Genomic DNA, 25922 nt, shown 5'->3' on the forward strand with positions numbered 1-25922 from the left:
AAAAAAAAAAATGAAAGGAACTTAAAAATTCAATGCCTCCTCACTTCTCCATGTCTTTGATTAAGATGTAATCCTCCCCATTGCCGGTGGCCTCTTCTATTCACCTGGAAAGTGCTGCTCAGGTTGATTTTTTTCTATTAGATCTCATGGCTCAAGACCCTGAAAACCTTCACCCTCCTACAAGAATAAACAGTTGTGTTATGCCTATAATTTATAGTATTGCCTTTTCATGCATATTTCCTTCTCTTGTGGAAGCCAGGACAGGGGCAGCGCCAGGTCTAGTCATCAACAGTGATGTTGCGGAAGAGATAGGCCATGGACTCGCCATTGTGGATTCGTCGGATGGCTTCAGAGAGAATCAAGCTGATATCCACAGTCTTTATCTTGGGGCACTGCAGCTTCTGTACCTCGTGAGGAACTGTGTTGGTTACGACCACCTACAGAGTGCCAGAAAGAAAAGACCATTAGTTGTGCGATGGATACGCTCACTCCCACTGAACCCTGGATTAACTCCGAGTGGTGTGTACCTGCTGTTCCCCAGCTCAGGGGAAGAAAGCCTCGTATGTTAGAAAAAAGGTTAAAATAAATGGTGTCCTCCATGTGACAGTCAATCTGGTGAGGGGACCAGCATAGCCAGCACTCTGCAAGAGCCACCTCCACACAGGCTGACAGGTCCATTTAGATTTCAGGATCTGACACATTTGTTACTGAGGATGAGGTCTGAAATCTTATCCTCTGCATGTACCCAACAGCCCGCCATCAGCTGGGGGAAAGGGACAGGCAGAAGGCCCATGCAATGAGAAAGCAGTCACACGGTCACATGCACCCAGCTGCTGTAAGGGAAGTGTCCAGGCAGGGATGACTGATATCTGTGCGTTAGGGAGCAAATGTATACAGAGAAACAGATCTGATCTGAACAATACTAATCACACACACTTTTTTTTTTCAGTGAAGAACCAGCTAACTGAAAACATGTGATGAAAGCAGCCATTTCAGAGATGAGCTGTGTGGCAGTGGAAGAACACCAGTTTGTGGGTTTTAGTGCCTTCAATCCACCTGGCCACCAGAGCCAGCCCTTCCTCCGCAGCCCGGAAGGCAGACGCACCTCATCGATGGAGGATTCCTCTATGAGACGGGGGGCCTCTGCAGACAGGAGCCCATGAGTGGCCATCACAAAAATCTTGTAGGCTCCACGCTCCTTCAGGATCTCTGCAGCAGCTACAAAGCTTTCCACATCATCGATGATGTCATCCTGAGAAGAAACAGAAATAGCATCAAAACCAGAAGTTTAACGTGCCTGCAGGACAGGAGTGGATCTGCAAGGTACTGCAGCTTTGGTCATGCAGACAGCCAAAAAAATAATCCCTGGCTACTCCAGCTGCTGTTGAGATGCAAGGACAGCCACATGCACGACTCAGATCTGTGAACACCATTTTCCTAATTTACAGACCCTTTTGCTAGTGTGCAAAACAAATTCTGTGTCTTGGAAACAAATTAGTCCCTGCACGTGCACATACACAAACAGAGCTGATCTCCAGCAAGGTGTTTTCACAGTGATAGTAGCTGCATGGTGATTACTTACACTGCAGCACGGCACAGCAAGTATCAGTAAGTTTTTTTTGTGTGGTTGGTTGGGGTTTTTTTAAACACTTCAAGAGATTTCTCTGCATGTCCTGGATTTGTTGAGTATTTGTAGACACCTGACATTTGTAGATTCAAGGGAGCAAGGAGATAGCAGGGCTTAAAGCACTGAAGGAAAAAGTGTTTTCAACAGAAAGCTGAAATAACCAAAGCCACCAGCAAAACTGGAGAAAACAGCGGTAACAACCACATTCCCGCCCCTACACCAGCAGACCCTCCTATCCTCTGGGATAAGGCAGCTTAAGAAAAGATGCTGGGAGGAAGCCATCCCCCCCCCTTCCTCTCCATCACACTCGTACCACAATGATGGCAATTCTTCCTCCAACATCTCCAACCACAGTTATTGGCGGCTTCTCCTTGGCCATCATCACTGAAGGAGAAAAAAAAAAAAGCCAAGATCAGTTAGGTTGAGTCAAACTGCAACGGCTCCACCACACAAGAGGCCCAGCCCTTAACTACAGCTCATATTGTTGCACAGATACAGACACGTGTTTGATGTGATCCTGACACCCACCTCGGTGGGTAACCACTGGTTTAACCATTGTTTTCCTCCCTAAATGGATAGCACTGCCGCATAAAGATGAGACTCTCAGTTTCTGTGGGGATCTCGTACTGACCTCAGCGACAGCAAGAAAATCCAAATATCTAACAGACCCCTGTGCAAGCAGAGCTACAAAGCAGCACCTAGTTTATGGGAAATATCAGTGACTTTCCTCCTGCTCCAGGACAGGACTTGAAAAAAACAGTATCTCACGACTGGGAACAGCAAACGGGCTTCTCAAAGCAACAACACCCTCAAAGGGCACGTGCTTTACAAGGTGCAGCATTTCACCTGCTGGACTCACTGATTCATCTGCAGGATTTGAGACTCACACTGCCGCTTGCTTGCCTTCTCTCAGACCACCAAACACACGAGGCTCTTGCAGAGGGTGTAAGGACCTAATACCTGCTCAGGCCAAGAAAGCTTAAGGAAGTTTGCAGAAGCAAAGTTTACTGTATTTGTTTTAAAGTGTATCAGTGGAAAGAACAGGACAAAATCCAGCTCAAACTCAGTTCTACAAGCTCAGTGCAGCCAGCAGCTGGAAGCAGCAGTATACATTGCTGAGGTGCTGTCTGGCACATGGTGAAGAGATGAACCAGGAAAGAAGGTTCTGCTCCCTCCTGGCTCTACTTCTGCACTGCCATGGCTCATGCAAAACTACACGTAACAGGTTTTATCCTTTATCCTGAAAACCTTCCAGCAGCAGTATAAAACATAAGAGCTGTGAACTAGGGATGCACTGCGAGTGTCCAGATCTAACAGTCTTCAGACTCGCACCAAACAGCAACCAGCCTCTGATGCTGGCCAGGGACTTGCTGGCCATAAGCCAAACCTCTTGCTTGCCAGAGGGCGCTGGTCTATACAGTGGAGGCAACACAACACTCCCAGCACGGAGAGGACACCGTAGTGGGCATGCATGTGTTGTCAGGCGGTAATCTGGGCTGATCTAACCACTGAAGCGAAGAAGAACATCCAGCATTTTCTAACACTTACCTGGCCCACCTGCACCCCCCCAGATTTTATGCTCTCTACAGGGAGTGCAGCAAAGTGTCCTACCGAGGCAAAGTGTCCTCTTTGTAAGCTCAGAACTTGCCAGGATTCTGGCCACAGATGCTCCTCAAATGCCAAGGAGTTTTGGACACCCTAGATAGCAAGATTTTTCTCCTTTAAGATAACCTACTTCCATTTAACACTTGAGCAGCATGAGAACACAAGCCATTGCCCATCAAAAAGCCTGTCTGAACATTTGATTTCTGCCCTCCTGGGTCAAAAAAAAGCCCTACAAAAACCTGCACAGCAGGCTGATCCAGTACTTTTCCCACAACTCATCAGTGCCTGGGAATACTCAGGTAGCTGGGTGAGTCAGACTGAGGGATGCGACGAGAGCAATTACAAGGACCACAGCTCCGAAGATATCCCACAGACTGGTTTTCCGTAAGCCTACCCAAACTGTACAAAAGGTGTCCAATAGTTCTGTTTTGACCAAAGTTACATTACTCATTGATAGGTTTTGCAGTTAAAGTCACAGCTACCGTGGACTTAACAGTTAATTGCTCTTCGGAGCACAGATTCCCCAGCCTCCCCTGCATTGTTATTTCTGAGTCTCCCATCAAACGCAAAGTCACGTCTAAATCCTGAAGGGAAAACATTCTGATGAGAAGGAAGAAGTGTACTTGTAATGAACCAGGATTAAGCGTCACAAAAGATAAGCAGACCGTAGATTTCAACTCCAGGCACTCCCTACCTGCTTAGATTAGTTATTAGTTTATTATCTAGTTTGGACAGTAACAAAGGTCTTGGTGGGAGCTGTGAAATACCAAAAGGATTACACCTAGTTGCCATCCCATCCTTAACATACATCCACAGGCTAGTACCATTTCTGTTTACAACAGCCAGGCTAAGGAAAACTTTTCTACACAATGGGGAACACACCTTCAGGAGCTGAAATTCATCACTATTTTACTGACAAACCCATGAAGTTTCAGCAAGTCAGTATCCTCCCATTCCACAAAGGAAGCAGACACGTTCCTTGCTGTGCTCGAAGGCGAACACAGCAGCTAGCAACTTATCAGTACTTTGCATCTCTTGTCTGCTTTTAAATGCTGTATTTCAAGTTTGCTTTATTTTTGACGTATGGTAGGCAACATGTCGACCTACCCGGATCCTAAAGAGATGTTCTCCCTTTTTCTTGTTCAATTTTCTCTGCAAAGAAAAGAAAAAAATTGCAAGCCAAAGATCTACCCACAACCATATCAAATCGCAAGAGAACTTTGATGGTGGCCAGTTTATCTTTCTCCAAAATCTTGGGATGTATCATGACATGCAAGTCAGAACTGCCGTGAGAAGGCAACTTGAAAAACTATTCCAATAATAAGGAACATTTTCCTCCCAGACACAAAACCTCTATTTGTATGTAGACAAAAGAGGGCAAGAGAAGTAAGCCACGGGTGTACTTCTGCCTGGTGTGACCCCTTGGATTATGTACAAGTTTAGGTTGGAAGAGTTGCTGGGGTTTTTTTTTTTTCTGGGAAGTCAGAAAAGATGCTTGTGGTATCTGTACCTTCTGGGAGGAAAAAATAAAGAAAAGAGAAAAAAACCCCAAACCAACCACCATTTTTATAAAACAAGAATCTCAAAGAACACTGAGGGGTGGTGGGGAAATAAGTTTATCAGCCAAAGGCTCTAACCTGCGCTTTCATTCCGATGTGAGTAACAGACGCCAAAGTACCATGCGTTCAAAGGCGAGACGATCGCTGGCATGAAGAAACAGCATTCCCTGTTGCTTTAATCAAGTGGCCAGTAACGGGTTAAGGAATGCTGTTTGGAGCTGACAGCATGCATTAAAGCGATAATCACCAAATAAAATAACGCTGCATTTACAACAGAGTCTATCAGCAGAAGGCTGCTCAAGAACAAACTGTTTTGTGAAGAGACAGACCTGGGAGGACAGATACCATTCCCGTGCCCAGCCTAAACACAGGGAAGAGATGGGGGAGGGAAGCAGAACAGACCTCCGGTCACTCCAGCTTTTCACACAAACTCTCTTCCTTCATGGCATTTTGCTGGGCTCTGGGTTTGAAGTAGACCATTAGCTATCCATATAAAATACTGAATTTCAAAGCCACTGAAATGATTTAACAGATGGTGCTCCACTCCTTTTCTCCAGGAGGAGGAAACATGCAAAGAGTCCACACGCATTTGTTAAAGCACAACCCCAAGCCAGCTGCAAGCTTTGAGACACGAAGAGCCCACAATCAAAGAGAATAACCTCGGAGGGACATCCTGGCTCAAAGGCTCCAGTTTCTGGGGTTTGAGTGATGTGAGCTGTTGCTGCCACTTTAGCACAGCACTTTGAGAAGTGCAATTGGAAGCACCTTTGGAATTTTTCTGTTAGGGCTCCATGTGCCACCAGAGTATGGCATCAGGCCACGCTCTCAGGACAATAAATAAGCCATTATGCTACATAACACTCGTTAATTAAAGGCACATGATCTGTACCAGAACAGGGAGAAAAGGTGCATGCCAGCACACATGAGACCATCAATTCACCAGGGAGCCCATGAAGAATGGCATAAAGCATAAGTCACCGCTGTAGGGCTCTGGGGCTGCTCTCAGACGTGGGGTTTGCCTCTCTTCTGGCTGTAACACAACTGCTGGGGACCCTGAACTACAGAGTCTAGAGAGGGACGATAGGATGCCTCATACCCATCTGGTTGTGGCCAAGAGCAGGATGCTCAGCGGTTAGTTTCAGCCACCCCCCATGAGTACCCCTGCTGCCCAGCCCCAGGTGGACCTGGAGACTGGTTCTGTTTCAATAATCAGAGGTTTTTCTGGCCAGTTTTAGTGTCAGGAAGCATACAGCTCTGGGTGAGTAGAACACATCCTACCTTTCCAAAACCATACAGGGACATCACTGAACCCTGCTTCCCTCTGCCATCAGACCTTAAAACACAGGGACTGCTGGTGGTGGCATGCACGGCAGGAAGAGCTGATCGAGGTTTTGTTTGATGTGTCACTTGAGGTAGGGAGACACTTTTCAAACGACTGACTCAGTCAGACAGGAAAGGAGGCGTAGCAGAGACGGCAAGGACAGCCTCATAGCACTGCCACCCCTAACCCTCGCTGTGTTTTCACCTCTGCCTGGCAGAGCCCAGCTCCTCAGCAGATGCTGCAACACAACCAGGATGCGCTAGAAGCTTTCAGACAGGTATTACCTTGGTGTTCTGCACCTCCAGCAACAGAGCCCAGCTCTCTCAAAACTCACTCAAAACAAGGTATCTATTAAGATTAGAAAACTGGAGAGAAAAGCAACTTTCTGCTGTGAGCTCTGGACAGGCTCACCCCATCACCCACCCCACACCTCGCCCCTGACAGAAAGCTACCGAGCCACAGCTTGTTTTGCACTGGTGCCTTCGGCATGTAGGAATGTAAGGTCATTAGTCAAGCGCTGAGTTTCTGCAGGAGATAAGCAAGTGGTGATACACCACGAATTAGTTTGTGTTTGGCTAGCTTGGGACTGCAAACAATTTTCCCCTGGAATCACAGCTAAACTGGACAAGGGCACATTCCTGTATGAGCTCCCGTTCACACGGCTCTCCAGCAGCACAAGCTCCCATGGTTGAGCTTACTTGAAGTGACACAGTTGGAAATAAAAATACAGTCACATCAATGCCCTGGTAGCAGACAAATGTCAGCTGGTGATATTTTGGAGGACAGCATCCTCTTCAGAGTAGGAGAAGTAGAAGGCCAAGTGTAACCATGCAAATTCCTGCATTGTTGGAAGCATATGAAGAAACATCCCTTGTCAGAAGGGGGACAATCAAGGTGAAGTCACAAACTTCATTACCAAACCCCACCTGTCCCTCAAGGCCCAAGAGGAGTTTCACCAGCAACATGAGCACTGTTCAACTGATTGCATTACAGCGAGTGATAATGGGGTAATGTAAAATGCCTGCAGCCTTCCTTGCCTCCCACCTCTATGACCTGCCCACAAACTGGTTGGGTGTTCTCCCTAACCTTCAAAGGACAAGAAGAGTCACTTATCAGTAGCCCCAGCCACTGCCAGGATAATTAAGTTTGGCTGCATGTCAGATAGCTCCCTCCACATGCAGCAGCACGCATTCTTTCCCACGGTCAGTTCTCAGCCACATTCACTGCACTCGTAATTTCTGTTCTACCACCATCTACCTAGACAGCTAAAATCCTCCCCAAAGGGAGCTGGATTGGGATTGTACTTTGTTGCTTGACTGCTGCAGTTGTAGGAATACAAGCAATCCTAAAAGGATGGTACTTCCCAAAATACAGGTTTCCTCCTTTTGTCTTGCTCTGTGCTCCCAAACCAGCAGCTTATCAATTGACGGCAAGAGCACAGGAAGAAGCTCAGCAAGACTCTCAGAGAACCTAGCCACCCTAGCCTCAAAGCCTTGTCAAAACAGACGCTGGAACATGATCTCCTAGCTCCCAAGATGAAGACATTTTCCAGCATTAACAACAGCTGCAGCAAGAGGGCAAGACAAAGGCCAGCCCTCCCCTCCATGCTGGGGACAGCAGCCTGTCTCAGTGGCTGTTCCCATGTTAGTTACACTTGTGCATTTCTTTTGTTTCATCAGCTCAATGAGTTCTGCTGCTGAGCACTTGAAAAGCACCACGTCCAGCAGAGGTTTGTCAGTCCAACACTGGTGAGCTGGCACAGCCAAGGATTCCACAGATTCCCTACATGGCCAGAAAGAGTTAAACACAAACTTTCCCCTGTACCTTCTCCTACAACTTGCTGATATCAACCTTTCCATGAGAAAAATCCCACTGGTCCAACTGCCATTAGGTAAACCAACAGCAATTTCCCACCAAACTTTTCCTCGCCCCCCAAAGATAAGCAGAGAAGCTTAATCTTACACGGCAGCTCCAGACCAGGATGCACAGTTGTATTTTTGACCATCGGAGGGGAGTGACGCCCATCATCCATGTCCTGCTCTGTACACTGAGCCTCTCCGTGGATCACTGCCAGTCCCAGCCGCAGTCTCTCAGCGTAAGACTGAGCCCTGCAGGACAACCACAGCATATCAGGAGGATACTGGGATGGTGCAACCTCACAGCTCGGAGCAGTGCGCCTCCCCAGACACAACGGGGCAAGCAAAGGCTGCACCTCTGTGTCTGTTCCCCAGGAAGAAACTTCACTGGAAGAGACTTTTGATTCCTCCTTAATATCCCAAAGCTGCCCCCCACCCCTTGGCTCCACCACAGGGGTCTTCTGGTGTTCCTCCCTACACTAAACGCTTTGAGATGGTCAGGAACTGCTGAAACTCATGCAGCAAGTCTGATCCCAGCCCCTGATGAACCACCTCACTCTGCAGCAGCGGGGAACTCCAGAGTTTCCTCCCACAGGGTTGGGACTGCAAAATTCAGCTGCCCATCTGCACCACTACAGATGCCCATCCCATTTCCAGCCACAAAGGACTTATGGACCAGATTGCTGATCCTTTTGTGACCCTCCCATATTTTTCCTGGTGAATTTCCCATCAGCCCAGATCTTTCCCAACTTCCTTCTAACCAGCTAGTAAAGAATCTATTTACCTTTTAGCTGCATCAGGAGATTTGGCTACGATAACGGCGTTTCTGTAATCTGGAATCTGGATGTGATAAAAAGTTATTTAAGTAAAAACCTTCTTGCTACCAAGTAACTTGAGTTGATACACGGCTGAAGAATCGCACCCACTCCCCTTCCCCAACCCCAAATCTTCATTCTGCGGTACGATACTAGAGAGGCAACTGCACTCACTTTCAACACCAATATCTGCGTATTTAGCCCCAAAGGCAACACAAATATGTTCTGTACAGGCAATATTGCAGGTCTCACCCTGCACATGGCTGTACCTCTGTGTCTCCTTCCCTCCGGCAGGTCTCACCCTGCACATGGCTGTACCTCTGTGTCTCCTTCCCTCCGGCAGGTCTCACCCTGCACATGGCTGTACCTCTGTGTCTCCTTCCCTCCGGCAGGTCTCACCCTGCACATGGCTGTACCTCTGTGTCTCCTTCCCTCCGGCAGGTCTCACCCTGCACATGGCTGTACCTCTGTGTCTCCTTCCCTACAGCTGCCCACACGTCTGGCCTGCTCGGCGGTGCTGAGCACAGCGTCCCAGACACCGGGCACCGCGCACAGCGTGAGGGAGGAAGGGGAAGGTGTAGCGATGGGCCCTGGGAACCAGGCACGGCAAACCCCTGCTCTCAGCACGGTGTGGAGCCCCGATGCCCACACACAGCAGGTGTTGGCCTTGTGTTCAGAAAGGGTAAAGGTGGGAAGGCTCACTGCGTTTAACCCACTCTGCATGGACAAGCTGCAGCTACTTCTGTCTGCAGGGGAAGGTCTGAACCCAGCACCCGCTCTCCCCATATGGGGAAGCCTTGCTCTCACCATTTGGGCATAAATTATCATCTTTTGCACATGGAAAATAAAACCTCCGTGCCCTGCCCCCAGACCTGCTGTGCTCAGCATTCCTATGCTCAGCCCAAGACAAAGTCTATCAATAATTCAGAGCAGTCAGACACCCACCGCAGAACAAAGGGCGATGGGAGACAGTTTAACACAATTGAAAAGGTGATCAGAGGCAGGAGCATAAATAGCATCTCTCAAACAGCATTAACGCTACAGAGAACAAGCTCATCTTCTGCTTACGGCCAAGAATTCAATTTCTGTCCAGGTACTATCACACAATATAACCTTTTCCCACTTCCCTAGGAAACATGCGATAGGTACCCCCTAAGAAGGAATGAATTAACAGAACGATTGACCTCGCCTAACAACACCACCTCTGCGCGAGCAGAGGCCCAATGCTGCTATCACATGAAGACAAGTTGATATATACAGAACTAGAGTAACCTCACTTCTTCCTGTATATACTGAAGCAAGAAAGGGGATGCTCTCAGGTTGTCTACTGGGAAGCTGAAGAAGCCTTGAATTTCCTTTTGATGAAGGTCCATAGTGATAATGTGTGTCAAACCTAAGGGGGGGAAAAAAAAAATAATTCATTGAGACAACTCCCATGTGGTTGAAGTTCCTCAAATATCTCAATTTTCCAGACTATTTTAGCTGTTCTCAGCCTATTATGCCACGTGATAAAATAAGCATAAACAGGTTAACAAAAAAAGTTCCAAAGACATAATAAGAAACAGGCACTAGGCTGACACTGTATTCCAACATGACACTTCTAGGCCACTTCCCCAGTTGCGCGTTACAAGGAAATAAAATTAAGCTGAGGAAAATGAATTCCCCTAACGTGGCTCAAGGGCTCGGCAGCATGTCCTCACATCGAACGAGAGAACAACAGAAGGATAGATGCCCTCTAGGATGCCCAGCAGTGTCCAAGCCTGCCATGCTGCTCCCTGTGACACTCACCTGCCTTGGCAAGCATTGAAGCCAGCAGCTTGCAGACTATAGAACCCCTCTTCCTCATTTTGCTCTGTTTGCTGTAAGGGAAGTAAGGGATGACGCCGATGATGTTCCTGGCACAGGAAGTCTTCAGTGCATACGCCATTATCAGCAGCTCCATGACAGCTGTATTCACATCTCTGGGAGATTTGAAAACCATTCCAAATATTAGTCGGTGTTTTTCCAATGCAATTCCTCTTCCCTTTATACCCGTACCTCTCCTCACCAAACTTCCAAGCAATTAACGCTACATCTGATGCTAATGTATGCAAGACCCAGACTGTGATCGTATAGCTCCTTCCGTCACGCCACAGCACGTTACAATCAACTGTTCTATGGACAGGACACGACTCCAGCACTCAAGAGCTGAGGACTGGAATTTGATTTTGTATTCTAACATGAGGTGCATGATGATTTTCCCTTCATCAACACACACACACACAAAAAGACATTTTTTCATCTATGTTGGAACAAATGTCACTCCATACAGTGTAGTTTGAAATAAAATAGTCTTCTAAAGAAGCAGCATACACGCAGCCAACACAACTTCATCCACTCTGGATTTAGTATGGTATTTTTATTTTTAACAATGTAAGACAGGTTATTTTTCCTGCCTTAAGAAATACTGCATTCTGGAGCAGCACAAAGTCCAGATACAAAACTTTGGCGGAGGTCAGCATCTCCACAGTACCTAACTTACCTAGAGATGGAAGGAACAACAGCATGGTAAATGCCAAAAGACTTTTACTTGCAAGAAAAAAACCCAAAAAACCAAAAAAAAGCAACATAGGCAGAACAGATCCACAGACCACAGCAAAGAATACACATAAACCCTCATTTTCAATCAGCTTCACCACAATGACTGCCGTGGCCCAGCACGAGTGTATTCATCCACATTTTAATTCATTCAGGGGGGAAAAAAAAAAAAAAAGCAAGCCCTTTTGGTTCCTTAAAACCAACACCAATAGCCACCATCTGCATTATCCATCGGCAGAACAGATCCACAGACCACAGCAAAGAATACACATAAACCCTCATTTTCAATCAGCTTCACCACAATGACTGCCGTGGCCCAGCACGAGTGTATTCATCCACATTTTAATTCATTCAGGGGGGAAAAAAAAAAAAAAAGCAAGCCCTTTTGGTTCCTTAAAACCAACACCAATAGCCACCATCTGCATTATCAAAAACTGACTTGAGACCATCCTGAAACTGAAGAACGTTTACTTCAGAGAAGACAGAGACAGGCAACCCTCCCACGACACAGACACCCTGTGTGGGAGATTTCAGCACGGCCAGCCTGAAATAACACACCACTGTCCCAGCCTGGTCCCAGGAGGGCAACGCTGGGGGTGGCTCAGCCACCGAGACTGCAGTGACAGAGCAGGGGCTGACCGGGCCATCCTTCCACGCAACAGCAGAGGAATAAACAGCACAGAGCAGCTGAAAACTCTGCAGAGCTTTTTGGATGTTGCCCAGACATTGCTCGAAGACCCATTTTCCTCCTGACCACCAGGGATGGCTTCCCCAAGAGCTCAGAGATACCACTTCCCAAGCCTCTGTGTGTGTGACCCGTGACAAACCCTACCCATTTCTCCATCGCTCCTCCTTCCTTCAGAAATTAACCTCTGTTTGTGCCTCTCCATCTGTGAGCGCTCCGGGTCCCTGTTCTCCCGCTGGCCCCGCCAGCTCTCGCGCACAATGGTGTTGACACACAAGAAAGCTTTGTTAGCTCTGAAGCACCCAGCCAAGAATTACATAAAACATAGTCCCCTGCCACGTAGGACAACGAGCAAACAAAGAACCGTTTCTTCCCTTTCCTGTTCTAGCTGTGCCAGTGGGGCCGTGAGAGGAGAAAAAGATGCTACTATCAGTGTTTCACAAAAGCAAAGTGGCCGTGTTGAAACCTATTTAAAGGTCATCCAAGAAATTCAATATTTTCCATCATTATTTTTCAAATTCTTTTTTAAAAAATATATATTCACACAGAAAGCAGATAGAGAACAAGACTGCTCCTGGGAGGAAGAGTTACCACTGATTTCAAAAAGCACCAGCTGTCCTGGTGCTGCAGTGGGACGCTGGTACCCATATCGATGGAGAAATTACTGGAGGAGGAGCACCTCTCTCAATATCCAAGCAGGACCCCACACTGTACTCCAGGAAGCTCCTGCAGAGGAGGAAGAGGAGGAAGCTCCAGCTGGCACGGGCACTGGGCACAGGCGGATGTGCCTGTCACTCTGGCAGTGCCAGGGTAGGTGGGCTGGGGGGGCTCGCTGAAGAACACCCTCCTGGATGCTTCGTGCCGAGCCAGCCGTCACACTGACCCACGCCTCCGCAAGGGACACTGACCCCAACCAAGGGCCTGGCTCGGGGTGGGGACTAATTGGGGGAAATAGCACCTGTGGTGGAACCCCAACCACAGCATCTCCAAAACGAGCACCCCAGCCTCCTCGCTGCCCTCCCCACCTCCTGCCCTGAAGCTGTGCTCACAGTTACTGCTGGAAAGCCTGAGCCAAGACCGCACACCGGGACCGTCAGCTTATTACCAGGACATGCAGAGCCAGCTCAGCTTCCCTCCTGCCCTATTTACCACCCCTCCCCAGCAGCCTTGGAGCCTCCCTCGCTGCTCCCCATCCCTGCCTGAACCATCCCTGGAGATCCCTGTCCTCGGGGCTGAGCAAATGGCTCATGTGAAGCTGCAAATGGACTTTGCGACAACCAGCACCAACACTCAGCACCAAGAGGCTCCTTTCGCTTTTAGTGTATCACTAACTCACCAACTCCTTTGTTTTTCTACAGTCTAAACATGAGCTATTTGGTTTTCCCTCATACAAATGCTTGTCCACACACCAGCAGTCTTGGATGATACCTGCCTTTGTAACCTTTTAGCGTCTGCAATATGCTTTTTGGACAGGGAGCTTGTATCAAATTTTGAAGTCTTTCTGTTCTCTCTCGGTGCATTTAAGATGCAGACTGTGAATTCACACTGCAGCATAACAAGGTTGTTTCCCTCTCTGCTCCTTTTCTATTAAGTCCTAATATTTTTTTTTCTTTTCAAACAGCTACTGAGTGCAGAAGTCCTATTCTCAGATTATTCAACACAGTTGTTGTTTTTACTCTCTTGAAAAGCTCCCTGAAATCCACTGCAAAACTGAGATGCCCTTGAACCTGTCCTCTGAAGCAATGCAGCAAGGCACAGAGACAGCTTAAGAACAAAAGCTGACTTGGCTGCACAACAATGGCTCCTCACCCGGAGGGCCTTGAACATTTTGGCAAAAAAGGATCCATTTCTTGGCCCATAACACCGAATTCAGTTTATGGAAAAACAAGGGGATCAACAAGTTAAAAGCAGGGGAGGTTTTCCCCTCCCAAAACTGTTGCTGTCCCTAATGCTCTGAGCTCTCTCTCTCTGAACACTTTATCTGTTTCATGTTTACACAGCTCTCAGTTACAAGGTATTTCAGAGAAATGAGGGACAACAGAATGGCACTATTCACCCGAAACATAATCCTGCATCAGTGGGTTTTCATCTTGTGGGGATTTAGGTGGTCCCTGAGGGAGGAAATACTTGGAGCACCTCTCTGGAGAGAGATGAGCTCTAGGAGAATGTCTCAGCCTGCAAGAGGAACTCCAGCAAGCTGATCTGGTAGTCCTACTGATTTCTTTAACAGGCCAAGCATTACCAAAGAGGAAATGAACTTGAATTCTCACTGGGCTCTATTTGTCTGGCAAGCAAAGAAAAATTATTTTTCAAGGGTATTCTGCTACCTGCTTGAACTCTGGTACTTAGTAATTCTTGTAATCTCCAAAATCTGAGCAGAATTTGGTAACCTGGAAAAATAATACTATTGTTTTGCTAATTGTGCAACAGGCATCTATCAACACCTCATCTCTGAAAACAGCATCTCCCCTACTCATTTTGCAGTTATCATTTGTTATACACTCCCTCTCACCAGCTTTCCTATACTACCACAATCTCTCTACACTCTTCCTCAGCCAGCAAGTGCCAAGGCTCCTGGGGTCAGCTGCTGGTTTTCTAGCCCCCTGGTTACTCACAGCACTTCTTCTTCCTCTTACTCTAATGCTACAATGTCACAAAACAAAAACCAAACAGGTCCACTTAAGAAAAGGCCAAACATCATTAAAAACTATGAGTAGAGGAGGAAAGCTTCGAGCTTCCACCCGAGTTCAGTTACACATCACTACAGTGAAAGGGGAAGAGTGGAAGAGTAATCCAGCCTGAAACAAAAGCAATAGCTGCCCTTTGTTGCTGGCTTGCTGCTGGGTAATTGGAAGGCAGAGGGAAGTGCACACCCCAAAATGGAAATGCCAGTCAGAAATCACCGAGTGAGCGAGCCTGCAAGGACACTGACACACAGACCAGGGATGTTTCACTTGAAGCCATCAGTCATAGTTGTTCTCGCCACAAGCGACACACTCAAGCTGTTTGATGGGGAGCTTCTCAGCTGCTGTGGCGAAAATGATCCTCTGGGAATTTTAACAGCTTCACACTATGTGGTGTCTTAAATGTACGGCAAAGCAATGACAACACTGGAAAGAGAGCGGTTACCATGCTGGGTAATGCCGAGCCAACCTATCGAACAGTCTGCTGAGCACATCACAGCTGTAAAACCGAGCCACGAGTCCCTTACCTGGGGATTGTCTGTATAATGAAGATATCCTGTCCCCGCACGGATTCTTTTATTTCAACTCTTGTTTCTGAAGAGGATGGAAAACACAATCAGTTTTGTTTCCAGACATCTGATTTACAGTGATAACACACCATGTTTTAGCAGCAACTTTGCCCACTGGTCCAGGCAGAGGAAGACTTGCTCCTTTGCCCCGTGTGCACATACACCCGCTACACACACATGAGCCAAGTGGATTTTCCAGAGGCTGGTTCCCAGGAAGTAAGGAGCTGGCATGACATAGGTGAGTTAGTTGTATTTACAATGCAAAACCAGGCTGAATAGCTGTTCCCTTACATGTAGAAGACAATTACCTCACTCTCAATGAGAGAACCTTTTCAGGTCTCCACTCTGAGTGCTGAAAGCTGTCAATGCCACATTCATCAATGAACCGCCCAAAGCAGAGCAACCTCTAGTACTCACCAAGAGCCTAACCCAGCTCATTTGCAGCTTACCACGGGGTCAGCTCTGTACAGGCTGGATAGCACAAGGCAACACCAGCAGCACAGAGTTCAGAGGGAGAACTCCGCAACTTCTCTACCAAGGTCAAGACATTTCACCGCTGACATGAGTTGGAAAGCTGGGTCTCTGCTGAACACAATTCCGACAGTCCCAGACTCAAGTGCAAAAGCTGAGCCCCGAAGCAGTTCTGCAAAGGCTTCCCAAGGTGCCCATCTTGGCTACTCATTTCGCACACAGTTGTGAACTAGAGGGCAGGGATAAGCGAAAGGAGAGAAACATTCACCCAGCTACCAAATTCAAAGTCCAACTGCCCGGGCACTGGCAGTGGCCTTAAAGGACTCTGCTGAAAGCAGACCGATTGCTGCGCAGTGATGAAGAACAACTTCAGACCTTGTAGCAAGTGACCCGATTTAAAACTAACCCCAAAGGGCAGCGAGCTCTCACTAGCGCGAATGCAACAAGCAACCCAACCATAACCTGCCGTGGCTGTGTACACACCGCGTGGCGCTCTCTGCTCCAGCTGTAAGAGCAGCAGCACTATCCAAAACCCTCACGCCGAGCCAGTGCTGTTTCCATCCCTTCCTCTTGCCTGTATCAGCTCTCTCCGGTTCTAGTCTCTCTTGAAAGTAAGGTAACTGAGATCTCGAAACAGTAAATGACTCTCAGCCACCACACGGGTTAGCCAATATCCTCGAGTTTCAGCCCAGCATCTGAAAACACAGCCCTGAGGTTGCACAGCACAGCCCTGAGGTTGCACTCTTTAAAGCAAGGGGACAGGTCCTTCCTGGGGCAGCTGTAAACTGCCTGTGGCAGGTGAGGGCTGGAAGAAGGGCATACCCTACAAGTTTGCAAGACAGACACTTAGAAAGCAGACCATTACTTTCAAACCTGGGAGATGTTTTGCTAAGTGCAAGAGCATGTAAGATTTTGTAGCAGCTAACACTCGAGGCAGGACTCTCTCCTGCAGAGTCAGCTGACGGGCAGGCAAATGAGATAATAGGGGAAAACAATGAACACATTTAATTGCTTTGTCCAAGGTCGGGCACGGAGGTTTAACACTGCCAGGAGCAGCAGCAACATCACAGCTGAATCCCCACACTTATTAGACAGGTTTGGCCAGTGGAGCTATCTCTAACATTACATCAAAACAGGCTTGTGAGCAGTAAAGACTCCTCTTACCTCCATTGGTTTCCTGGTACACCACAGATTTCCCCAGCTCAGCACCAAGACGCCTGGAGAGAAAAGAAAAGGGGAAAAAAAAAATTAAAAATGGAGGAACCCAGCAGCTCATGATCCACAGCAGAGACTGGACCAACCATCACACACCAACAAAACACAGCACTGCCTGACAGGGAGCCGAGTGTGCCAGCCAGGCCACAGAACTACGCGCCCTCCCCTCCCCTGGGGTCCCCTTCCCTCCGAGGGCCCTGGGGCTTGCTGCTCTGTGGCAGGTCGATGCTGTACTTGGAAGAGCCAGTGCCTGTATGATGGACCAGAGGCCACGTCTCCTGCATCGCAGCAAAATAATCTTGCCTGGCCTGTGCAATGCCACCTTAGGCAGATCTCTTTGGGAACTAAACATTAGTGATTTACTCAGACTAGATTAATGGCAATTGAGTCGCTTTTTTGACTCTCACGTCATCATCTTTTTTCCCTCCTCAGACCTTCCTTCTGAAATAACTCTGCTGATTGAAGAGTTTTTAACTTCAATAAAAGGTTTTGGGATTTTTTCAAATTTCCTTCCTCTTGTCAAATCTCAAACCTACAACATTAATCACAACAAAGATTACAGTCACCCCCCCTTTTTTAAAAAAAATTCTCTTATATATATAATAAAGATTCACTTTGAATAGCATTTTAAAAGGCTCCAAAAGGCAGACTTTTCTCTCAGGTGACACTTCTGTATTTAACTGTACTGACAAGAAATCCATTAGTAAGTATTGAGAGGCACGTGTGCTTTAACCGTGAGCTTGAGCTGAGAGACCCCGCAGCACGAGCCGCGTGGGAGAGGCGTGTTGCTGGAGCACAGGACAAATCCCTCCTCTCGTCCAGGGGCTGCTCAGTGGCCGTGCCCACATGCTGGATTAGGAAACAGCCTATGTCTCCTAAATACCTCTGTTCAACAGGGTGATGATGGTGGCAGTTTCCTGTCTGCACACAGACTGCATTTACCTGGACACACACCAAAATTTTGCAGATCAGGACTAACCCTAAATAAAGAGCCCACATCTGCGGCTGGCTTTCCCCTGGTCTACCGCCTTCAGCAGTCAGTCTCTCTCCATCTCCTTAGCCACAGACTCAGCCTTGTACTTCAATTGTCACAGAGGTCTGTTTTTTCAGAAGTCAGCCCGACACTGGCATGCTGCTGGCCCACCAGAATCCGCTGGACTCAGCTGTGAGCCCACAAGCTGGAGGTCTCAGCTCAAAGCTGGCCTGGAAAGCGTGCCTGGGACAGCTGCGATAACAGATACTCAAATGCAACATGATATATTTGCTTAGCTGGCTACAAAGCACGTATTTGGCACAGACACATTCCCAATTGTATGTCCGGCAGCACGTTTTGCAACGGCTGGGGCTGGTGAGTAAACTCCCACATGGAGAATGGTACATGTCCAACTGTAACCAGCCCAGCTCGGGTACCAACTGCAGCATCTCCCAGCGACCAGGCGGTCCAGAGCAGGCAGGCTGCCCAAATCTCTAATTCCTTTCTCTCACCAGCCCTGCTGAGTTAAAACTTGCAGCTGTAATACAAAGGCATCCTCAGTACCTTCAGGATCTTCAAAAAAGAGCTAGCAGCTGGTCAAGCAAAGGCAAGCCCACGGACCGGGGACAGACGTACAGCGAAGGTGAGTTTTGCAGATGAAATCCACCGAGCTCTTGCTGCCCACTGGGATCCCGCTGTCCTTCCGATGACAGTCAGGCATTGCAGTCACTAAGCTTGGACCTAATCGTTGCCAAGGCATCCAAGTTGAAATAAGCTCAAGAATCACACACACAAAACAAACCAGTGTGTGTGGGGGGATGTTTAATGACTCACACTTGTTCCTCCACAACTGCAGGGCAGCAAGTTTTGCAAGCTCCCTTTGGAGGCACGTGTGCCCTGACTTCACTGCAGACAGCTCGTTCCTACCTCACTACTGGAAAAAAAAACTCCATTAATGGGACTGTGCAAGTGCCCTTAGTCAACTCTGCATCTCGTGGCAGGAGGGAAGGCTTCAAAACCAGTCCAGCTGGACACATTGCAGCAAAACACCCCTTGGAAGGCAGTACTTTCAATGCTAAGAGGTGGCAAACAAACACAGCGAAGGTTTGTGATGCTCTGTGAGGATGTAGCTGGCGAGAAGAAACCAGAGCCTAGTGCTCCCCTACTCAGATCGTACAGCAGTGGTGGAGTTTCTGTGCTGCTGAAACAAGAAATCAGAAAGGTAAGTCTGTTCCTGACGGAAAGAGGGACACTGAACAGCTCAGCCTGTCAAACCTGGGTGCGGATAGCAGCAGCAGAAACAGTGAGCAGCTCCCAACTTACAGGAAGGAGTGGTAGTAGATTGCTCTGGTCAGACAACAAATCCCAGATCTGCTCCAACTGTTGACTGCAAGTAAACAAGAGGGGTGGCAATGGGAAGGATACGAGATAAAACTGCCCATAAAAGTCACACATCAGCCCCGCTGGCAGCACTCTGCAGTCCCACGAGCTGCAGGCACGGCATGGACCCACGGGCAGCTCCACAAAAGCAGTTCAGGTGTGTTTACCCAAGGGGCACACCTTCCACTAAAACCCTTTCTGAAGGCTTTGTGTCAGCTGAGACTTCAGCCAGCAAAGGAGTCAGATAAAGCTTTGATTTAGCCAAGGCTATTTAAAGAGGGGACTGTTTGTGCAGCGCCTGTTGTAAAGCACCAAATCCCAGAGGACTTGTGTCAAAAGGGAGATCTGCACAGAAGGGCAGAGCACGGCCTCAGCCACCACACGGCCTGGCAGCAACCCCTTGTAACAGAGTTCAGAGATAAGTTCTCCCTTCCCACCACCTCTCCCTTTTCCCCTCCATCCCCAACTCCTTTCTCTCCAAATCCTCTCCATGCAGAAGCTCCCAATCATTCATTGCTTTAGGCAGTAGAGGAATTAAACTGACAGCAAGAACTCTGTTTGCATTTGGCTTCAGGACTAACAGCATACCCATGTGAACAGGGGCTATCACAATTCCTGGCTCACTCGTCTGCAGACCTACACTAGGAAAGAAAGGCTGCCACTACAGATAACCCAGAGCACACACCCCCGCAGAGACACACAGCTTCTTCTGCCAGAAATAATACTTCGGGTCTTGCAGCTAAATCACATCACCAAGCACAAGGAGCTCCATCGACAAAAGCCCTGCTGTGTGGTGCGGTATTTGGCTAGAGGGAGGTGGGGGCTTTTGCCGATACCAAAACATTTAAAACTGAAGAATGGTCAGGCTGATTATTTTACAGTATTTGCAAAAATCTCACTTGTTAATCAGCCCTGTGCAGACATCAGAGCACACATTCACTCCTGGAAGCTCCCTTCTCCATCCAAGAGATACAGAAACTCACTTTGGTGTCGATCCCAGCAGTTTTCAGCACTGGGATCTGTTAAAAAAGCTATGCACATATGGCCCTGCCAAATCCAGCACAGAGGACTGGGCACAGCGAGAGGAAGGTATTACAGCTCAAGGCTGCTCCCAGCTTTCAGTTTTTACCACCATCACAGTGCAAGCTTTCCCTGTGTGACCACCCTCTGCTCCTGCTGGGGAAAGCCCTGCTCCTCGCTCTACTCTGCCTTCCTGACACCAGCTCTGTCACTAAACCGACTCCTCTAGGACCTGATAGCATCCAAAAGAAAAATTCATGGCTTTAAAAATCCTACTCAGAGCAACTGGACAGTAAAAATTTATATTGATCTGGAATATCTCTCTGTAAACATTGCCCAGGAAAGATGATCTAACCTTCTGCAGCCTCAACACACACCAAGAGGATATTAAGCTGTGGATACCAGTGTTTACAAAATCTGTCTCAGACTCACAGCCTAAATGTGAACAGCCCACAAGTCACCTATAGTTTAATGAGGAAGTGACACATTGCAGTATTTCAGGAAACATCAGAAGGATGTATTGGACTGTACTTTAAAATGCTTCTTTGAAGACTGCCAAAAACCACTGTACCAGGCTCTTGAGACAGAGGACAGTCAGTTCAGAGCCTTGACGTTTAGCTGAATCAAAATTCATGAGGCAAGTTCACTTGCAGTATTTCATGCCATCAAAGCACCTATCAGTACCGCTGGGAAGGTCTCTCAGCCCAGGCTGCATTTCCTTCTCCCACTCGGTGACAAGCACCTAAAAGACATTTGTACAGTTATCTTCAAAGGAAGCTTCCAGTCAGCTGGCAGAGCAAACATTCAATCTGAAGAGAAACCCGCATACAGACGGAGCCCTGGACTACGATATGATTTTATTTTGGCATTACCCTCTTCAGTACAAACACATTTACTGGTCTCAGTTCTGCAAATATCCAACTCTCACTGCACGTATGGACTCCATGAACTGCTGCAGAATCCAGACAGAGCTGGTGCTGACAGCAGAGGATCTGCTCCATGCTTGGTTGCAGCCAAAGCAAGCCACAGCCTGACTTTGAATTGTCTTTCAAACTTTAGCAAGTCTTTATTTAAAGATCAATCCACTGGTTCAGCTCGTGACAGCTCTACAGTGTATTTCCTAATCTCTCACATCAAGAGCAAACCAGGAAAGGGAAAGGAAACAGCAGCTTCCAGGATACAAGGCAATATCCTTGTTCAAATACCCTAGTAACTGAGCACCCCTTTACCTCTCTCCATCCCCCTGGCACGGCTGGATACTTGAACCGTCCCTGCTGCTCATCTGCCACTTGTACCCAGAGCCACCCAGCACTTCCATCGCTTGCTCCAGCCATGCCAAAGCCATGTAGCTCAACTACTGGCAAACACAGTGCAGATTTCCTCTCCTTGTGCAGGAACTTCCCCTAACCCTGGCACTGGCCAGCACAAAAAGCTGCCACGCAAAGCCAATCTGCTCAGCCGCATTATATGCTCCATCTAAGTTGCACAGAAAATCTCAAAGCCCAACTGCTCCACACTCTTTGGTGCCCCAACTCCAGCACCACCCCTTGCCTGTAACCCTCTCCAACTCCACTACTTTTGAGCTGGTTGTTCGTTTCCCCTTGTCAAAATCCTTTGATGCAGTTTCACCCTGTATATCCATTAGCCTCCTGCCACGACGCTGCATCTTCCGAGATGGAAAAGGTTGCCGGTACTTCCTCTGCTCCCGCAGCACCGCGCTAGAGCTCTTTCCAGAAGGCAAGAACAGGGTTTGGAGAGGGGGGAGAGCAGCAACTCAAGGTTACTGTGATCCGACTCCCCTGTGTCCCTGAACCTCCCACGTGCTGTCGTTCGCCAAGATGACCAAACGAGGAAGGCTGACATTACTCTTCCTCCATCCCATCAGAAATGATCCTTCCTTCAGCTGAGGAACGTTGCTGTGCATCCTCCTAACACACCATCCCTTCCCAAAGCAGGGCTCGCCTTCTGCTCATTCACAGAAAGCATCGCCCTGGGTTTGGTGCTGGGAACAAGGTTCCCTATGACCAGAGATAACCACACAAGTCTCCATCTTCTCTTCGTTACTCCACGTTGTTTAGGCTCATGGCATTGGTTTTATCTTTAGATCACCAGCATTTTCCGTGCTGCAAACCAAATGAACGTCTAGAATACTCACATCCACGGTCTGCACTGAGTTTACAATACCATCACGTCCCAGATAATGCAGACCTGCAGGAGCACGGGGGAACATTAGCAAGCTTCAATCAGCAATCCTCTCCAACCCAAACACACAAACAGGGAGTGGAACGCAATATCTGTACCCTCTGTGCCAAACGCTGCAGTCAAAGAGAGATCTAAATGCATCAGTTGGACCCAGAGATTGAAAAGACTTGCTAGCCCTCCCTCCTCCCAGCAGCACACAAGGCTCGTTAGAGATCAGCACTGGCTGCAGGAATTATCTTTCTCCCTTGCAAATGCAGCCTGCAATCAAGTGCCAAGTATCCTAATTACAGCAGGAGTTTTCTTTCCATCTGGGAAAGAATTAAAAAAAAAATCCCCCTCCATTTATAAGATACAAGTGAACTTCCAGAGATTTTATGTGTCAGTGGCCCTGAATCTAAGGAGCATCTTTACTATTTAAAGTTTCACGAGGTATTTGGTTCTCATAAGCCAGCACCATCTCCTCTCCCTGGAAGACGCTAATATAAACAAAAGCTCTGAAAACTCAAAAGTGAAACTTAAACTAACCATTTAGTCACTCATCCTATGACCAGAGAAGAATGCCTAATGGGAAACTGCAAGGATCGGAAGCATGCCAGAATGCCACACTCAAAGCCGGAATCGAAAGCAACTCTGGAAGTTTCACATTAAATGAAGCAAGGAAACTGAACAGCTTTCAGACATCTGGTTTATGTCACACTGCTTCTCCCCGGGCTTGAAGTTTTAAAAAAGGATAAGCCAGGACTCCTCAAGTACTTATTTTAACATAATACCTACAGGTAAAGAGCAACAGAGCCTGGATGGATGGACAAGTGTCTCAAGAGGCTCTACTCCTAATATTGTGTGTTGTTTTAAAGTTCTTTTACTATTTATACTACAGGTCATAAAAAAACTTTAAAAAGAACGCACAATATTAGAGGACAGACTCACCCTTGTAAGACTGCTCCAACTCTATTAAAAGGTGCAACTGACCTCCCCAGCAAAGCACAAGCTGGGATGTGACACAGTGGGAAAGCCAGCAGTCACCCATCTCTTGTGACCTGAAAAAATAAGGGATGTATTATAAATGTGTTGAAACAGCCTCTGAGCTCCTAAGGAAACTCAGTGCAAAACCACCACACGAGAAGCTGAAAATATGTGGGGCTTTTTTGAGACTTTTTGCTATTGACAAATCCATGCTATTAATGGTTCCAGATTTTGCATCTTCCTCCAATAAAACCCATTTGCATACAGTGCTTCATGGTCCTCCATTTCAGAGTGGTCGCTACTCCCATGTTACAGATGGTAAAGCTACTTGTCTCCAAGTCCCAGTTTAAGCAGCACTTGTGCATCACGGTCGTGCTCATACCACCATCGGAGCATCTAGCCTCCTCACTGACATTCGAGCCAAGGCAAAAAGCCCTCATTGCCTCTATTAGAAGTTTACTTCACTAAGGACAACCAGGAGGTCACTCTCTGGATCCTGCTGTCGTTCACCCTCAGAGCATCACTGGGAACCCTGCAGAGGGTTACATCAGCACATCACACAGCCAGCTGTGTGTGCCACGGCCCAAGGAAGCTTGCTCCATGTCTCTTCTCATTACATCTTTAAAAAAAAGTGAGTTGTTTTTAAGACAAAGCACAGAGAATAGATTGCCTGTTTGCTCTTTCAGGCCTGAGAACTTGGAGCTCGTCCCCAGGGGCCTTCTGTTGTGTTGATGCAACAGGACAAGCCTTGTGAAACCATGTCTTATCTGTTGCAGCAAAACTTATTTTTTTATATAGAGAGACTTTATCTTCAGCGAAGCGTAAACGATACAAAACTGACCAAATATAGCAAAAATACATGAACCAAAAAAAAAGCTTTCCACTCCCAAACACAGCGATTTCCCTCTCTGCCTCACACCCAGAGAAAGTCCATCACTGTTATCCAACACTCATCCCATCAACACCAGCAACCCCAGACAAACAGCCAAGTCAGCTTCGTGGAGATAATCTGTTCTAAGGATTGAACACACTGTTTATTAAGCTAGCTGACAAATAACAAAACGTTCTTCCAGTTTAAGGTGACAGCACACCTGCATTCAGTAATGTTTCCAATTTAAGCACGTCCCTGGAGACAGAACAGGCTGACAGCTGCCTGAGGGACAGCAAGGGTGCTATCTGCCACGGCAGCCAAACAAGCACCGGTCCCCTCGATTCTGGGAGCAGTGTCCTATGAACTGTAGTTGAGAGGAAGCAGAAAAGAAACACAAATTCTGCTTTAGGATGAGAGCTCCCCAACACACTGATCCCTCTCTCTTAGAAAAGTGCCTTTGGCTGGGAGTGCCCACACAGCAGGTGCTCTGACTTGAACCAAACGAATTCAAAGGAAAAGATCAAGTGCTGGGGGAAATGCAGTGCCGCTCTGTGCATCGAGAGCCCTGTTTTGGCACCAGCTGATACACACCTCCTTCAGCAGAACCCACCCCTGCCAAGTCAAGGTCCAAATTGATGGGTTGAAAAAAAAAAAGGGGGCACCCTTCTATGCCTAAGCTAAATTCTCTTTTGTTAGCATGTGCTACCCCACCGAAATGCGCATTAACTAACCCACTCTGGTTAATGCAACCGCAGGTGCTGCACCGAGGTCACACACGCGATGCTCCCCACGCAGCGAAGCTGCTGCCAGCCTGTCCCCACAGAACATGGCAGAGAAAGTTTTGAGCATCTCCCAAAGCTGTGAAAATGCTTTCTGAGGTACGTTTCGCCAAGTTTCACCTCCTCCCTCCCCAAAAGTAACAGCCTTTGCTGCAACCTGGCCTTTCCAGCGCTGAAATGGATGTCAGAGACGCAGGAGGCAGAAAGCGGCTGGTCCATTCTCATCGCTGGGTCACAGGGAGTGATGAGGAGGGATGAGCCAGCACCGAGCAGAAGGGCTGAGCTGCTGAACACTCTGCAAAACCTCCCCGGCACAGGGGTCCGCAGCACACACCTCTGGCGTGGGAAGGCGGGAGGATGCCGAAGCCCCTCCGGCCGCTGTGAAGGAACCCTGCCTGCAGAGAGGAGCTTGGGGAGGGGGGGAAGAGAAACTGGGAAGAGAGGGAACTTACTCCGTGATCCTCCTGGCCAGCTCGGTGCAGGCTGCCGTGGAGTTGGCCGAGAAGCACTTCTGGCTGCGTTCATCGCCAGAGAGTCATGCAGCCCCCGTGGAGCTCGAAAGTGAGAAAAAACAGATTTATAAGGCAACAACAGCTTCCGTGGCATCCTTTTCTTCCTCTCCACCACGATCACCGCCCCTTAAGGGGTGGGGAGGAGGAGGAGGAGAGCCCTTCCGCTACCTATGGCCTCGCTGGTCCCCTCCTGTGGCAAAGTATCGAAGGGGGGGGAATGTAACTATTAAAATAAAAC

General features: G+C 48.0%; 1 protein-coding gene across 1 annotated transcript; it reads right to left on the minus strand.

Annotated features, from left to right (window-relative positions):
• On the minus strand, positions 1 to 25788 carry PRPSAP1 (phosphoribosyl pyrophosphate synthetase-associated protein 1). The gene is given in 11 exon segments (XM_010078234.1): positions 1 to 437; positions 1106 to 1252; positions 1941 to 2011; positions 8075 to 8220; positions 8753 to 8808; positions 10061 to 10176; positions 10572 to 10744; positions 15257 to 15323; positions 16934 to 16986; positions 25625 to 25679; positions 25682 to 25788. Coding segments are annotated over 11 exon segments (1140 nt in total). The 5' UTR covers positions 25779 to 25788; the 3' UTR covers positions 1 to 278.
• Positions 25789 to 25922: the final 134 nt, after the last annotated feature.

Source organism: Pterocles gutturalis, unplaced genomic scaffold (genome assembly GCF_000699245.1).
Source record: "Pterocles gutturalis isolate BGI_N339 unplaced genomic scaffold, ASM69924v1 scaffold39333, whole genome shotgun sequence".
NCBI classification, from domain to species: domain Eukaryota; kingdom Metazoa; phylum Chordata; class Aves; order Pterocliformes; family Pteroclidae; genus Pterocles; species Pterocles gutturalis.